The 17,108-nt window shown below is 42.9% G+C and overlaps 1 protein-coding gene across 1 annotated transcript in view; it reads left to right on the forward strand.

Annotated features, from left to right (window-relative positions):
- The first annotated feature begins 1,276 nt into the window (after window positions 1-1,276).
- Window positions 1,277-17,108, forward strand: part of LOC111981513 (neurabin-2-like) — a 28,612-nt gene continuing 12,780 nt past the window's right edge. Inside the window, exons 1-2 of the mRNA XM_024012803.2 lie at window positions 1,277-1,590; window positions 3,829-5,355. Of these exons, the coding sequence (XP_023868571.1) occupies window positions 3,892-5,355 (1,464 nt within the window). The 5' untranslated portion in view covers window positions 1,277-1,590; window positions 3,829-3,891. The remainder of the gene's footprint in view (window positions 1,591-3,828; window positions 5,356-17,108) is intronic.

The following is a 17,108-nucleotide window of genomic DNA, read 5'->3' on the forward strand; positions in this document are numbered from 1 at the left end:
TGTGGGATCATCTGAGACCAGCCACACGGACAGCTGATGAAACTGAGGAGTATTTCTTTCTGTAATAAAACCCTTTTGTGTGGAAAAAAACGAATTCTGATTGGCTGGGCCTGGCTCCCCAGTGGGTGGGCCAATGCCTTCCCAGCCACAACAATGGCTGTGCTCCTTCCCAGTCATGAGAAATCCATAGATTAGGTCTTAATTATATTATTTCAGTTGACTGATTAAAATTGTTGAAATTGTTGGATGTTGCATTTATATTTTTGTTCAGTATACATCGATAAAGGAAATGGAAACACTTTTAGACAACATATGTTTCATGTAATGAAAAGGCACTATAATGCCTGTAGCCTATCCGATAAACTGAACAAGGATCTCATCTAGATTAAGCCTTCTTAAACCCCCTAAACCCATAAACGATAAAGAGATTTTTGTTGTAATCTATGAATAACTGTATTAGGCTCAAGAGAAATCCTATTTGTCCCTGCATTTAAAGAGCAACTGCCCGTGGCAAATGGTGTTTGCGTGGAAGTGGGACATTCTGCAAAGGATTGTTTCAATTTTACCACAAACCAAGAAACTCGTCACAAACAGAAACTCGTCACACTTATCACCATCGCATAAACGATCTAACAAAACCTCATTGGGTTTGGATAATCTTAAGAATAGTAATACAGGCCTAGCATACCATCCCGTCAAAATAGTTAATTGTGTCTTTGGAAGATGTTGTGATTGCTTTTGAATAGTGAGCATTAACCATTGTTCTTCTTGTGTGTTTACAGATTTAACTCAAGAGGTCGCTGCCGACTCTCACATATTTGTTCCATTCCAAGGAACAGCCTAACAATGTAACAACCACTACCACTTCGATATATATATTTTACTGTTCATTATAATACATTTTTTTATGATGTGTGTAACATTTCATTGGGCTATACTTTGACTTAATTTATTTCAGATCGAGCTATATGAAAGTGTAACAGCTTAGCTTTTGGCGTTTGGTCACCAGTAGGCCTAATGGTTTTGTGCTATAAGGGGCTATACACGCAAATACAATGTCATTTGTAATTATTTGGGTGCTGAAATTAGTCATTTGTATAAAAACGTAATTATATGTGACGTCGGGGCTCCAGTTTAATCGGCTATAAACCCATAGGTCTAGCAGTCGGTTCAGTGGGCTAATAAATCATCTATAGGCCTGTTCGATTATTGTCCCGAATTTATTGTAGCCAATAGCCCTACGAGAGGCATGCCTCTTGCAAGATAAAATAGGGGGGAATCTTCAAGTCTATTTTGTTTTGCTCTACATCAAGGGTTAAGGTTGCCTGTGATGCCATATGCTGTTGGTGGTGAGGAGAGGAGGGGGAGGTGGAGAGAGAGGGATGTAGAGAGAGAGAGAGAGAGAAAGAGTGAGAGAGAAAGAGAGAGAGAGAGAGAGAGAAAGAGAGAGAGAGAGAGAGAGAACGAGCAAAGGCATCAGTTCGCTACGATCGCAAGGGAATCAGAAGCGAAAACAGAACGTGGACACAATGGATTCTATAATAGACGGATTGTAACTTGAACCAACCTCAGTGAAACACTGTGAGCAAGGTACGGTAACCAAACCTAGTAAAGATGTAACGACATTACATGTTTTTGCTTTTATCTTGCTCTTGTAGAGAAAAATAACTTGTTATTCCGACTGCAGAAGATGCAGGAAGCGATGTACAGCCATCATGCACGCGAGGTGTTCGAGGCCCTTAATTTCCGCAGGGTCCTAATGTTTTTGACAACACGGAGTTTTGACGGGCGCACATAGGGTATTGTCGGGGATGTTTAATGAAAGTGTATTCCACAATWAATGTCCTGTATATACATAGTTTGTTGAGCAGTGCTAGCGTTTATAGCGAACAGACTAAACTATAGCGCTCCGTAATCCTAACTGACTGTCTGCCTGGTAGTCTATTAGTCACAACAAAAACCTARCATAACATGACATGTGTTTATTTTAGATGCTCCGTTGCACATCAGACACACGTTGCTACATTTTACAGACTACCTATTTGGAACGTGTGGTTTCCTGATACAATGTATCGTACGATTGTTGGACTGTAGCTGAGAAAATTGCTATTTTGTGTCAAAATTACGGAATGGTCTATTTAAGCTGAGAAGATGAGTCACTGACAAAATAGCGTGTTCTATGACTAAAGAATTTAGGGTAGATTGTGTTCGTGTTTTGTAGAGGATGTCCTTTGTGCTGTCAATGCATAGACAGTTGCAATAGGTTATTCCATTCATGGAAATGGCACTGATCAAATGCGGATATCCGGATTCTATGTCCGATTTCAATTAGGCCCAATGTTGGATAGATTCTCATCAAAGGCATTACGCATATCATATTTAAATCAAACTGACATCATACATGACATGTAGACTACAGCAGTTTACATACAATAGGCCTATGTGTAGTGGTAGCAGGATACTGTGCTTTCTTTGTAAATACAATTAGAACGTTCATGGGATAAGGGGTCGCCATGGTAATATACAATAACAGGAAACTGGATCAATACAGTGCTGCCGATTTGAAGAATAAAGGCATTGTGGCTGGTATAATTATGGTCCAGCCTGATATGTTTTACATGATTTGCAACAACAATGAGGCATATTTAGTCTATTACATGGTCTGAGTGCGGCAGGGTAGCCTAGTGGTTAGAGCGTTGAACTAGTAACCAAAAGTTTGCAAGATCGAATCCCTGCGCTGACAAGGTAAAAACCTTTCGTTCTGCCCCTGAACAAGGCAGTTAACCCACTGTTCCTAGGCCATCATTGAAAATAAGAATTTGTTCTTAACTGACTTGCCTAGTTAAATAAAATAAAAATATATACAAAAGTATGTGGACACCCTTTCAAATGTGTAAGAACTTGACTGGCCTGCACATAGCCCTGACCTCAACCCCATATAACACATTTGGGATGAATTGGAACGCCGACTGTGAGACAAGCCTAATCGCCCAACGTCAGTGCCCGACCTCACTAATGCTCTTGTGGCTGAATGGAAGCAATTGCCCGCAGCAAAGTTCCAACATCTAGTGGAAAGCCTTCCCAGAAGAGTGTTATAGCAGCAAACGACGAGCAGGTGTCTACATACTATTGGTTATATGCCTTATTTGAGTGACCSTAAAGACATTGGATTTGTATTCCTCTCTCACCCAGACTCATGGCTCTGATTACATGAATGAGGATTATTGTAATACAGTTAGCTTTAAGACCCTGTGGTGTCTTTCTACTTTGCAGCAGCTTTTGCTGTCGGTGGTGAGACCAGAAATCTTGAGGCAGCTGAGAGAAATCCTAGCGATCAAAATTATATAATGACTAAGGGATACAGCACAAGTAATCCGTCACAAGTTGGATTTCTGCCAGGCCTACTCCAATTTGCTATCTGTGTGTTATTGTTGTAAACCCTAGACTAGTCATATCATATTTATCTCATATCATTCACTGCAGTTCTCCTTTCTAAGTGTAGGTGAATAAATAGGTTATAGCCTGGGGCGCTGCAAATCTCCTATTTACATCAGCATAAACTTCCCTCACACCCACARGTGTAGCTTTCTATTTTTTCTCTCTCTTGGATTTCTCTAACTTGCTCCTTTTCAAGCCTCTATCCATCCTTCCCTTCCTTTCTTGTGTGCAAGATCTCTATCTACTGTATCTTCCTTTCATTTTCACTAACCCACTCTCTCTTCGCCACTATCGCTCAACGCGGTTATTGCATTTGTGTCTGTCTACCTTATGTGGCAGGCAGACTCCCTCAGGTGAAATTGAGTGGTTTTGTTTGTTTTTCTCATCCAGGGGGAGGAAGACAGAGGAGCTATGCTGTCACTTCCAAGTCTCAGTGGCTCAGTTTGATTAACCATGATGAAGACTGAACCCCCATCGGCGGGCAGTGCCAGCTCCACCCTCCGAAGCCCGTCCCCCCACAGGAACGCCTATGAGGCGGGCATCCAGGCTCTGAAGCAGGCCCACGACGCCCTGAATAATGCCACCAATGGGGACGATGCTGCCAAGGACGGCAAGCCGCCCCGGCCTAGCGGCAGGGGCCGCCGCCAGTACGGCTCCAATGTCCACCGCATCAAGAACATGTTCATGCAGATGCAGTCGCCAGGCGACGAAGATGACCCGTCCAAGGCCAATGACCAGGCGGTGCGGCTGTCCCTGCCCAGGGCCAGCAGCCTCAATGAGGACGTGAACCACAGCGCCCTGCTCAAGCTGGGCGCCACTGTCTCCGAGCGCGTCAACCGCTTCGACCCCAAGGGCGGCGAAGTCGGCGGGTCCCGAGGGGCCTCAGCGGGGTACTCCAAGCTGCAGGAGACGAGGAAGATCTTCGAGCAGCGCCAGCTACAGGAGAAGCAGTCGGCCACCAACCGCATCCTGCTCAAGAAGGAGCGTCCGGTTTCGTCCGCGGTCCAGGACAGCCGGCTGGACGTGGTAGTYCGCTTCAATGGCAGCACTGAGTCTCTGGACTGCCTGGATACGGTAGGGGGAGCCGGTGAGGCGGTGTCGCCCACCGTTAGCCAGCTTAGCGCCGTCTTCGAGAAGGGTGACCTGAGGAACAACCTGCACCGGCCCTCCTCCACGTCCCCGTTGCCCTCCCGAGGAGAAAGCCCCACTCCGGCGAAAACAGCGGAATGCCTAAACTCCAAAATCATCGCCAGGAAGGTGCAAGTCTTGCCCCCAGGCAGTCAGGAGGATGGGAGCAGCCAACCCTTGGACCAGGAGGGTTCCCCCAGAAGCCCCAGGAACAGAGCAGCTCCCCGAAACGACAAAGGCTCCTCAGGAAGTCCACAAACAGGGGACAGGACCTCTTCTGCTTCTACCGAAGCCAAGCCTGAGAGGGAGAGAGGGAAGGAAGCCAGGGGCTCAAGTACCGGAGGCGAGCCTGGCAGGGAACCAATACCCAGGGACCAGGAGGACTCCTCCACACCCGAGGCAGGAAGCCGGCTGGTGCAGGCCGAGATTCACGCCTCACTGGAAAATGGAGAGGCCTCTGGGGGCCCCAGCGACATGGCAGGGCGGCAGGTGAGAGAGAGGAGCCACAGGGAGGAGCCAAGGGAGGGGCCCCAATGTGAGGGACAGGAAGAGGATGGCCTGGAGGAGGAGTCTCGTAAGGATGATTACTCGGAGGGCGACCTGGTGGACATCAGCGCATACAGCGGCATCGGAGAGGACTCCGGCGGCAGCCAGCTGGATGAGGATGAGGAGGAGGAAGATGAGCCCTACGAGCCAGAGTCGAGCTGCTCTGAGATCCCGGGACTGCCTGCCGAGGAGGAAGCACCGCCGGAGAACAGGAAGATCTGCTTTAGCACTGGACCAATAAAGGTGAGTCTCTGGTTCGGGTGGGCAGAAAGGAGGAACAGTTTATCAAGAGATAAMGGAAGAGACTGGTCTGAAGTGGAGATCAGAAGCTATCTAGTGGTAGACTATTATTTCTACCCTTAGGCATAGTACTTTGTTTTATTATTAGTTTTACAGTAGTATTCAGAAGACGAAGCTCTGTGACTCATTTGTGTAGAAGTTATAATAGTAGTTGGTTGACGCTGCCACAGTTTACATTGGCCTACGTCTACACTGACACATTTGAATGACTTTGCATTTCCTGTATTGGTGAAAGCATCTTGTGAAAGCCTGTGCAAAGATCAGCATCCACATACTTCCTTCCACCTTCAAATCAAATTTTATTAGTCACATGCTTTGTAAACAACTAACAGTGTACTAACAGTGAAATGCTTACTTAGGGGCCTTTTCCAACAATGCAGAGAGAAATAAAATAGAGAAATAATCAAAAAGTAAAACATGTAATAATAGATACACAATGATCAACAATAAATTGGCTATATACAAGGGGTACCAGGACCGAGTCGATGTGCAGGGGTATGAGGTAATTGAGGTAGATATGTACATATAATTAGGAATAAAGTGACAGATGGTAAACAGTAGCAGCAGTGTATGTGATGAGTCAAAATAGTTAATGCAGATAGTCCGGGTAACTATTTGGTTAACTATTTAATTAACCATTTAAGAGAGGTGCAAGAGAGGTGATCAAGTTACATTTGAAATTCTCTGCTAGTGTTTGCCAGGTAAGTATCTTATAAGTTTACCTATCTAAGATGTGCCAAATACATTCTCTCCAGCACAGCGCTCCAGCTATGCATTTGGTTTGCTAACTTTCTAGATAAGTAGCTAGCTTGCGAGATCAAGCTTCTTGGTTACAGCAGAGACAATCAATCCACTCCTGGATCAAGATCCCTGCTGTCTAATATTGATTGTGTGCGTGCAACCTTTTTGAGATAATTGTACAACTTCATGTCCTTTGTCCTTTGTTCGCTATGTGAATTGTGCCAGTTTGCCAGTTTTTTAAGCATTTATTAAAAAATATATATATTAAATTGTGCGCACTGCCGGTATAACCACGGCATGGTACAGAAATGGTATGAAAATCTGGATACTTCCCAACTCTTCTACGSAGTGCTTCAGAGATAGAAGCTAATAGCTAGGTTTTGACTTCTGGATATCAGGCCCACTTATTGGTTTAGCTGTTTCAACACAGCAGCTGTATCCAATACAGCGTGTGTTTACTGCAGAACACATTTAGCACTACTGTGTGAGCTGCTCTATGTATGACTAAGTGACTGACAACTTGTGAAATCTCTTTTTGGCTTGGTCAGCATTCATTCATTTGCTTGACACTGAGGGCCTACTCGGTAGTCCTGACAGCAAGATAGACTTGTTCCTCCTGCCTTGACGCCAGTCAGGTTAATCATTTCAGCTTGCACCAGCAATAATTATTGTGGTGAAATCCAATGTAGAAATCCCCCTTCAACAGCTTATTTCCTCTAAGATCTGTATGTTGTATCAAGGGACCTCAAAAAAAGCTGGGGCGTAGAAAACTTATTTTTAAACTCCTAATGCTGACTCCTGCTCCAATGATATGTCATTTCCAGCCAGGTATAGGCTAGGTGTTCTCAGGGGCTTCAGCCTGAACCACAAGTACATAGTTTACATAAAATTATGTAGGTAGGTAGATATTAGCTCTAGGCTTCTGTATATTGTCATTATGAAATGTCAGATGAATATGCCAGTGGCCTTTCTCTCCTGTCCCTTGGTGACTTGCCATTAAATGCCACCAGCAAGGATTTCATCTCCCCACCATGCACAGCATGCTAACCAACCGGACAGCCACCGTATCACTGTAACTATGTGAGATGGATTTTCAGGAGCAATTTTTGCCTATAAAATATATCTTCACCTCTTCTCAGTCAGTGAGTGTCTGAGATTTCATGATTGTGATGGGGCCCAACAGATTTGCTGCATAGCCTTGTAATCCTAGTAAAGCATTGACTGCTTCACAGTGGGCCACCCTTAAGCGCAGCCACTTGTGAAACGTGTAGCGGCATGCCATGACTTTGCTGTCACAGCAAGCAACGTCCCTTTATTCCTCAGTGGCGGAGGATAGAAGCTATCATTTAGGCTAGTCCACCACGGTGTAGAGTGGAAGTTTTGAAGCTGTTAAATCTACTAGACCTATCTCTGCATAGCCATTGCTGTTGCACTGGCTTGATCTGACCCGTGCAAGAACTGGAGATGACAGTTCAGCGTCTCATTTGACCTTTCTGACCTATCGACCCTGTTATGATGCTATGGCTTTAACTCAACCACGGGTGTGGCTTAACCATGACACATTCACTGCACCTGGGAGTTCATTCTGCGGTCAGCTTCCATTGTTGACAAACCGTGCTGTATATGAGTGTCTTGTTTTGTCTGCATTAGTGCCTGATACTTACGGATATTCCGTACCGTGACTGACTGACTCCGTCTCTTAGCCAAGGTGAGGGCACTCGGTGAAGAGAATGAATGTCAGTTAGTCATTCAGCAGGCCATGGGGATGACTTGGTGAATCACCCGTGTTGTCCTCTTTGCAGAGATAAGGACAGAACAGGCAGGTCGGTCAGCTCTAGAGTTTCTGGGTCACAGGAGGGCTGCATCACAAATTGCACCGTTTTCCCTAGATAGTGCACTGACCTGGTCAAAAGTAGTGCATTATAACAAGTTAAATTCAGACATTGGCCTCATTACGGGAAAAAATGGCATCATTGATACATTTAATCACCATTGATTTCAGTGGGGTATCTCTTTGAAATAACTTATTCCAAGCCTATTCATAATGATAATTTCAAGGTTTCCTGGTCTAGCTAAGATTCTTGAATCCTTGGTAAATGTACAGCTTTGCTCTTTTTTTTTTAATCTGAGAAATGTATTTACGAATGTATACCAATCAGGGTTTAGGCCTGGGCACAGCACTATTACAGCAACCATTTTAGTTGTTAATGATCTTGTCAATGCTTTAGACATTGAAATGAAATGAGCTGCTTTGTTTGTGGACCTGTCAAAAGATTTTGATACTGTTGATCATGCTATTTTATTGAATAAGTTGTCCTCGATAGGCCTGAGCTCTGACACCTGTTCCTGGTTTTATGATTATCTCAGTGACAGAACTCAGGCTATCGTGATTGATGGGGTTTAGTCTGAATTTCTTGAAGTACATGAAGGTGTAAAAAATTGTAACTTCATCTGTATGCAGATGATACTACTATGTATGCTATTGACCAGACTGTTGATCTGGCATTTTCAAAACTACAGTCAGATTTTGTAGCTATGCAGGAATCCCTTGCTGATTTAAAACTTGTGGTTAATACGGGCAAAACGAAATACTTGTTGTTTTTAAACTCTCGTAAAAATGTTTCCGATTAAATACATGTTCACTCATTAGATGGTTCTCCAATCGAACGTGTTCCCGCATTTGGATTGATAATGGATTTGACGTTTAAAACAATTAAAACATATAGATGAGCTGGTTAAGAAGCTACGATTGAAAGTTGTATTTTTCGACAGAAACAGATTMTGCCTTTCTCTAAGCAGTAGGACGCAGAATATTCAGTCAACCGTTTTATCTGTTCTTGATTATGGTGATATTATTTATCAAAGTGCAGCTGGTACTACTCTTAAACCTTGGATGCCATCTACCCTAGTGGCCTTCATTATGTTACAGGCGACAGTTTTGAGACCCGTCACTGCATCCTGTATCAAAAGGTTGGCTGGACTTCCCTGAAGACCTGTATATCACTCCCTTTTTGTTCACAAGGCCCTAATTCATCGACTTCCTTCTCATCTAACTTTTCTGTTGACGTATAGAATACATCAAAATACATTTCATCTAGATGTTCTGGTGCCATTCGGGCATTGTGAATTATTGATTGGGAACTTATTTGTTGAGGAATGTAACTGTTTTTCGGGGTGATATGTGATTTATTTGTGCTTACCGTGTGTGTGTGTCACACTCACCACCGTTCAAAAGTTTGGGGTCACTTAGAAATGTCCTTGTTTTTGAAAGAAAAGCTAAACGTTTTGTCCATTTAAAATAACATCAAATTGATCAGAAATACAGTGTAGACATTGTTCAAAATCACATTGATTTTTAATGGAATATCTGCATAGGTGTACAGAAGCCCATTATCAGCAACCATCACTCCTGTGTTCCAATGGCACGTTGTGTTAGCTAATCCAAGTTGATCATTTTAAAAGGCTAAATGATCATTAGAAAACCCTTTTGCAATTATGTTAGCACAGCTGAAAACTGTTGTAGGCTAGTTGAGTATCTGGAGCATCAGTATTTGGGGGTTCGATTACAGGCTCAAAATTGCCAGAAATTTCTAAGTGACCCCAAACTTTTGAGTGTGTGTGTGTGGGTGTGTGTTTTATGTATACACACACACACACAATAATATATATATATATATAAATTATCGTGTATGTATATTGTATTATACAGGGCTCCTCCCGGACTGGGTCATGCAGGCCTGCTGTAATTCACCAGCTTTTCATAATTATAATAATAATAACAGTACAACAGGGAAAGGGATGTGCTGCAATTACTTCAAGTAAGGTCAGATTATTTTAATCTGGTGGATGAATGCCTGGTGTAGGAGGACCTTTAGTCTAAAGAGAGAGAGAGAGCCCTGATAGGCCTCTAATTATATGTGCGGCATTGTGCAAACCATAGGGTAGTAGTCTGTAGTGGAAGAGTCCATGTTTGTGCTATACAGTGTTAAGAAGTCGAGGTGAGGGTCATAAGGCATTTTGGGGGTATTTGTAAGGATTATAGGTTATGACACTTGAGTCTTGAGTCCGCCTTCACTTTTTCATACACTAATTTACACATTCCATGTCGGTGACTTGCTATTCTGAATCATGTTTTGTTTCAGTTCAGGTAATACAGGAATTGCTACCTTAAGGCCTCTGTAAAAGGTACTTTTCTATCGTTATATGAAGACACATGGATAAGATTATTGGCTCCTGTTTAAGGACAGGAGCCTTGTGTAAAAGGGGTAGCTACTATCAGCTGGTGATCTGGCAGACCAAAGGCTTAGTGCTTTAGGGTTTCCAGAGAAGGGCATGTCAAACCAGTTCAGCTCTGCTGTTGTGCTCCAATGACTGAAATGGGCTTTTCAGTCCCTGAAATCTCCAAGGGAAACTGTAGTGCTTCCTTTGTTACACTCTAAGCCATTAACCTGTTCAACCCTGCCTTTGCTTTTTCTTCTCAGTGATTGATTCATTAGATTTTTCAGACTAATATGGCATTCATACCTCAATGACAGTGAAAGGACCGTAATATGACATGAAAACGTAATATATTCTCCATCTCTTTCTTCTAAGCAGGCTTGCTGTCACTCTTATCAGACAAATGTTTTACTTTCCATGGTGGAGAGCTGAGAATTAACACAGTCTCTCTGCATTTAGAGCAAGCTAGACCCTGCACTTTCTTTCTTTGTGTCTCTCTCTCTGTCTGTTTGTCTGTCTGTGTCAGCTGGCTGGCAGTACATTCCTTCAGTCCCCTATGTCATACCACCCTGCATCCCACTGCTGGCTTGCCTCTGAAGCTTAGCAGGGTCGGTCCTGGTCAGTCCCTGGATGAGAGACAGATGCTGCTGTTGGGGGGCCAGTAGGAGGCACTCTTTCCGTAGGGCCAAATAAATATTCCAATGCCCCAGGGCAGTTATTGGGGACATTGCCCTGTGTAGGGTGCCTTCTTTCGAAGGGGATGAAAAACGGTGTCTTGACTCTCTGTGCTCACTAAAGATCCCATGGCACTTATCCTAAGAGTAGGGGTGTTAACCCCCGGTGTCCTGGCTAAATTCCCAATCTGACCATCATACCATCATGGCCACCTAATCATCCCCAGCTTCAAATTGGCTCATTCATCCCCCCTCCTCTCCCCTGTAACTATTCCCCAGGTCTTTGCTGTAAATTAAAATGTGTTCTCAGTCAACTTACCTTGTAAAATAATTTGCTGACAGCTCTGTGAGTTGGTCCCAACTGTGTGTTTATATGCCCACACATGTTCGTTGTGTGTATGCCTACTCAAGTGTGGTTGAGTATTTGTATGTGATGCGAGAGTTTGTATCTGTCCATCCTTGTGTGATTGTGAGAGAGTGACCCTGTTAAGTTTTTTCCTGATCCCAGACAGACTTGGGCGGCCCCTCTTATCCTCTCAAAGGGAGGAAGCAGTGGAGAGGGAAGGAGGGCTGGGAGTGTGGGGGCAGTTTAGGGGGAAGTAGGGCTGGGTGGGGCTAGGGCTGTGGTGATCATGAAATTGAATCAGCCGGTGATTGTCAAGCAAATAACTGCCACTCTCACAGTAATTGACAGTTAATTAACATGAACACATCAAATCAAATCAAATCAAATTTTATTTGTCACATACACATGGTTAGCAGATGTTAATGCGAGTGTAGCGAAATGCTTGTGCTTCTAGTTCCGACAATGCAGTAATAACCAACAAGTAATCTAGCATCTCCTGCGTTCCATACATAGCCTACATACATAGCCTACATAGCCTACAAGCCACTGATGCAGTCCTTTGGAACATTACATTTTAAAAAGTCTAATAAATCCATGTAATGTAGCCTACACCATCACAATAAATCCATTATTTATTGTAGACAGGTCTAAAACATATGTAGAAAATGTAATCTATTTCAGATTAACAGAATAGCATAGTCTGAGTTGTCCTTATGTTAGTCCCCGATCTGGCTATGCCATTTGGCTGTGGGCTATACTAGTTCATTTAGCAGACAAGATTTTCTTGGAATTCCGTGATATTATTTCATAGTATGAAAATACAATTGAACATAGCTGAATAAATAGAGCAAAAGCAGCTATTCTGTGTTGAGCAGTTAATAAAGAAACAGGTACTCCTATATGCTTAATTAAGAGTTATTTATGTAACTTTAGTTGTGATAAAAACGCTGGGCTATATGTTTTGATCCTTAATACATTCTAAGGCTGCATGATGCGACTCTAATGATGATTTTTTTTTAAAGTTGCATGAAATGCATGAACTCTGCTTTGTTTTTTGCACAGGCTGCTCACGCTTCATCAGTCTATCAATCACAATTTGACAAGCACTTAATAATTCCTCAAATTTCCCGGCGGCATCCGCTTAGTGTGGCCGTGATGCTCCCTAAAAAAATCCAGGCCTTTTGCGGCCAGTGGCCGTTTTGCCTTTGGGCTGAATAWAATAATTATAATTATAATTCCCTGCTGCATGCTCCATAGCACCCCTCACTCACATGGCTCTCCGTCATGGTGATCAGGTATTTCTCACAGGCTACAAGTGAAGACCGACACATAGGCGACGCAACTGCGCGTGTCCTTATCCAATTTCGAGGTGGATATTGGAAGAACTGTCGACATGTACTTTTTGTCAGCCAACAAGATGAGTAGGCCTAATGAACAGCAAAAGTACTAGCCTATGTCAATCTACTATCCCTTATAGTACAAAAGTTGACCTATTCTGTGCGAGAAAGAAGTATTCCAAACATAGTCTGGGACAGTTGTAGGATGGGATAGATCCCAAATTAATACAACCACTAGCATCAAAAAAACTTTAAGCAATGAGACTGACATAACAGATCAGAACGTTTAGCTTAACATTTTGAGAAACTATTAGGCTATTTCTTCACATTATAAGCGTAGCAATGCGCACATGGCAGTAGGCTATAAGCGCAAATTTTTCATTAGCGGGAAAACGCCATTCTCAAAAGGGACCACAAATGTGATTATGCATGTAATGCTTTCATTATAAAGGTGCGTTTGTATGGCGAAAATTGTCTTCCCCAAACTTGATTAACACGTGCTGCGTATGTATGCTAGTTAGGCTTTAAACCCGTTGTAAAGCTGATTTAATGTACTTAATTTGATGAAGTTATTTGGCCACATTAGTTGTGATACAACCAGAGGCCATCACTCTGTTTTCTCACGCAATTGCATAGCCTGAAGAAATGTTGCGCAACATGGGCTCGTGGGCTCTCATGAAGTGTTTGATTAGATTTTCGATTAGATTTGCATTGATGTCAGAGGGACAATAGAGTGCTGAGTACCAGGCAGTTAGTGAGTTTTGTAGGCTACTAATGACCATCAGAAGCATCAGAGCTCGGAGAAGCCTAGTTACCGTGACTAAACGGTCACGTGGAATTTGACTGCCATAATGACTCGTGACCGCCGGTGTGGTGGTAATCCGGTCACCGTAACAGCCCTAGGTGGGGGCATGTCTCAGAGAAGTATATAGCCCAATTTCGAGAGGAAGGGTGGGAGGGAGAGAGATCACGTTTCAGTGTGTGGACACCTGGCTCACTGCTGAGGTAGCGCCTTGATGAGTCTGCCATCACCAGAGCCAGCTCGGCTTGTGTCTCTGACCTGGGATCTGAACCTGCAGACACTGTCTTGTAACAGGTCAATGTTTCACCTTCCTCACATTGAATAACAACTGCCTGCCATCCGTAGTATTACAAGCAGACATCCTTCAATGCATCTGGTAGATTAAACGTGTCCAACTAACCACCAGCTACCATGATTGCATCAGTAAACAATACTGTTTTTATGCATCATCTAAGTCGCCTCGGTGGGTAGATCTAGCTTATGCATTCCAAAGGAAATGACTTATTTGAACAAATTACCTTCTCATCAACATCTATCCATAGCATCGGGGTATAAGCGATATATAGTACCATAACCTGATCCATTGTCTTGCCCAGGCCTTGTACAGTGCCACAGTCTAAGTATTGAAACAGATTAGCGGAATGCCCTAGTGGTTATAAATAGAAGTCTACTGCTCTGAACGTTCCCATAATCCACTGCGTGGTTCTTAGAGCCTCTGTACTGCCGTGTGGGGTTATTTAAAGACATCTCCCTGTGTCAGAATGCTAGGGTGGCGCTGCAGGGGGGGCAGGTCTGGAAGCCACTTAGGTTAGGTAGACGTACTGTACCATAGACGAGAGAGTAACGCTGCCATACCGTGGATCTTTTCTACTGTTTCTCTCCCCGTTATGCAGAGGCCCTTATCTTTCCGATACAGACTGCTCTGCAGTCAGCAGRCGTTCTGTTCACGTTTCGATTGTTATCAAAGTTTCTGCATTCCATGACAATGCTTTTTATAGTCTTAAACGGGCAGCCGTGGCTACAATGTTGCCTAAGGCTTAGGAGGGGGGAGCAGGTCAATAATGTCAGTAGACAGGAAGTTTTAACATCTCCAGTTCCTGTCCTCTCGTCACCACCTGATAATGACACTGATAATGTCATTTGTATACGAATGTCAAAAGGGTGACACTCTCATGACTCATTGTTTGGGTTAAGCTAGTTAGTAGCCTATAAGACCAGTCACCAGACAGGACCACTGTACTGAAGTTCTGTGTTTGTGACATATAGAAGGCTATTCAAAGTTCCAAATCCACGCATAGCCTAGGCTACAGTCTAAATGTCCACTCAGGATGCTGTATATAGCATTTTTTACATATTAAAACACATTTTGAGAGAAATAATATTGCGACTATGCTTGCAGATGTGCATCATGTGCTGCCACCCTAATCATCTAATCCAAAAGTATTTAACTCCAAATAACAAAAACGTAGCTTTTGTAACATTTAAACTTAAACAACTCCTTTGTGAGCTAAATCTTTTAAAATCAAACATGTATGGAATCAGGTGAATTAACACTCCTCAGTTAGCAGGCTTAAAAAACCTCTTAAGGATCCACCCTATTTTTCAATTTTCCCTTAAAATGACATACCCAAATCTAACTGCCTGTAGCTCAGGCCCTGAAGCAATAATATGCATATTCCTGGTACCATTTGAAAGGAAACACTTTGAAGTTTGTGGAAATGTGAAAGGAATGTAGTAGAATATAACACAATAGATCTGGTAAAAGATAATACAAAGAAAAAAACAACCGTTCTTTTGTATTTTTTTGTTGTACCATCTTTGAAATGCAAGAGAAACGCCATAATGTATTATTCCAGCCCAGCTGCAATTTAGATTTTGGCCACTAAATGACAGCAGTGTATGTGCAAAGTTTTAGATTGATCCAATGAGCCGTTGAACTTCTGTTCAAAATTTTGTATCAAGACTGCCCAAATATGCCTAATTTGTTTATTAATAACATTTCATGTTCAAAACTGTGCACTCTCCTCAAACAATAGCATGGTATTATTTCACTGTAATAGCTACTGTAAATTGAAAATGCAATTAGATTAATATGTCTATGTCCTGGGAAATTTTCTTGTTACTTACAACCTCATGCTAATTGCATTAGCCTACATTAGCTCAACCGTCCCGTGGACTGGACACCTATCCCGAAGAAGTTTTAAGCTAAAACCCACATGGTAGCAAAAACTAACTAGCAGAAATTGTTAACAAGTTAGAAATGATTTAAACACACTTTGCTGTAGGCTACAATTTACTAGTTAACAAAAAATAATGTATGTCATATAAAATATATTCACCCCTCCCAGTATTGTAATCAAAACTTTAGCAGAAAGCATGTTGTCCTTGGCTCAGACAGTGTAGTAGCGTGGGCTCAATAGCACCTCATTAGTGTGCAAGATCTTGTGAATCAGCTGAACATGTGATGGAAGAGTGTGATGAAAGAATGCACTGTGCATGCAGATGGTTGCAATTCCATTGAATTGGGGATAGTTTAACCAAAATATGCCACAATACCTAGAATTGCCTTGTGTATCCCACACAAAAAGGTTCACTGTTATAAGCTAACTTTCTTGATGAATTTAAGCAAAATTCCCTGGCTTAACTTCCCATGGATAATTTCCGGAAACATACCGGAAATTTACCGGAAAGTTTCCGACCCTTTGCAACCCTAAGTAGCCAGCCTAGGCTACTGCTCATATGTTGCTGTAATAGGCCTACATGTTTCTCCTTTGCATGGTGTTTTGTTGCATGTTTTTTGGGGGGGGTTATTCATTGTCAAGCTTTAAAAACTGAAGCCAGACTGCAACATTTTAGTACCCTAGCTATGACTGTGATATGTGTCTGTACACTTTCCCTCCACTGCGCGAAGTAAACGAGACACACGAAGCAGGGCAATTGACTTTGAATTCACAGATGCCAGCGCCTCATCGGGCTGTTATTTCATAAAGTAGATAACTCATTTATACTTGCTTGTGTCCTATTGTCCTTTAGTAGTAATTTATACCCACATGTGAATCCTTTATCTTATTGGTATTTATTATGGATCCACATTAGCTGCCAACCAAGATGATATTTTCTGTAGGCTACGGCAATGACCTGTTGGAACCGAAACTTGGCATGGACATTTAGCCACAACACCTTTAAACATTGCAGTCTGGTAGAAGATTTGGTCAGTGATGATATAATACAGTGCACTGGCTGGCTCGTGTGTGTATGGGTCTAGAAAGAAAGGTGTGTCTGTGTGTGTGTGTGGCAATGCACTGCCATTTGGCATGCAGCACGTTGGCAGTGCTTGCTGTGACTTGTAGTGCAGTGCAACGCGGGCGGTATGGAAGCGGGCCAAAAATAAATTGACAACCTAAATCATTCGGCGGGCCACATAGTAATGTGTCACTGGCCAGATCCGGCCCGCGGGCCTTGAGTTTGACACTTGTGGTCTAAATCTATTGTCTATATGTCTATGGCTGGACTGTGTGATGGAGTTCGAATGGTGATCTGTGTGCATTTTGTGTCAGTGAGTTTGGAGAAACTGGGTG

This window comes from Salvelinus sp. IW2-2015, linkage group LG20 (genome assembly GCF_002910315.2).
Source record: "Salvelinus sp. IW2-2015 linkage group LG20, ASM291031v2, whole genome shotgun sequence".
Classification (NCBI taxonomy): Eukaryota; Metazoa; Chordata; class Actinopteri; order Salmoniformes; family Salmonidae; genus Salvelinus; species Salvelinus sp. IW2-2015.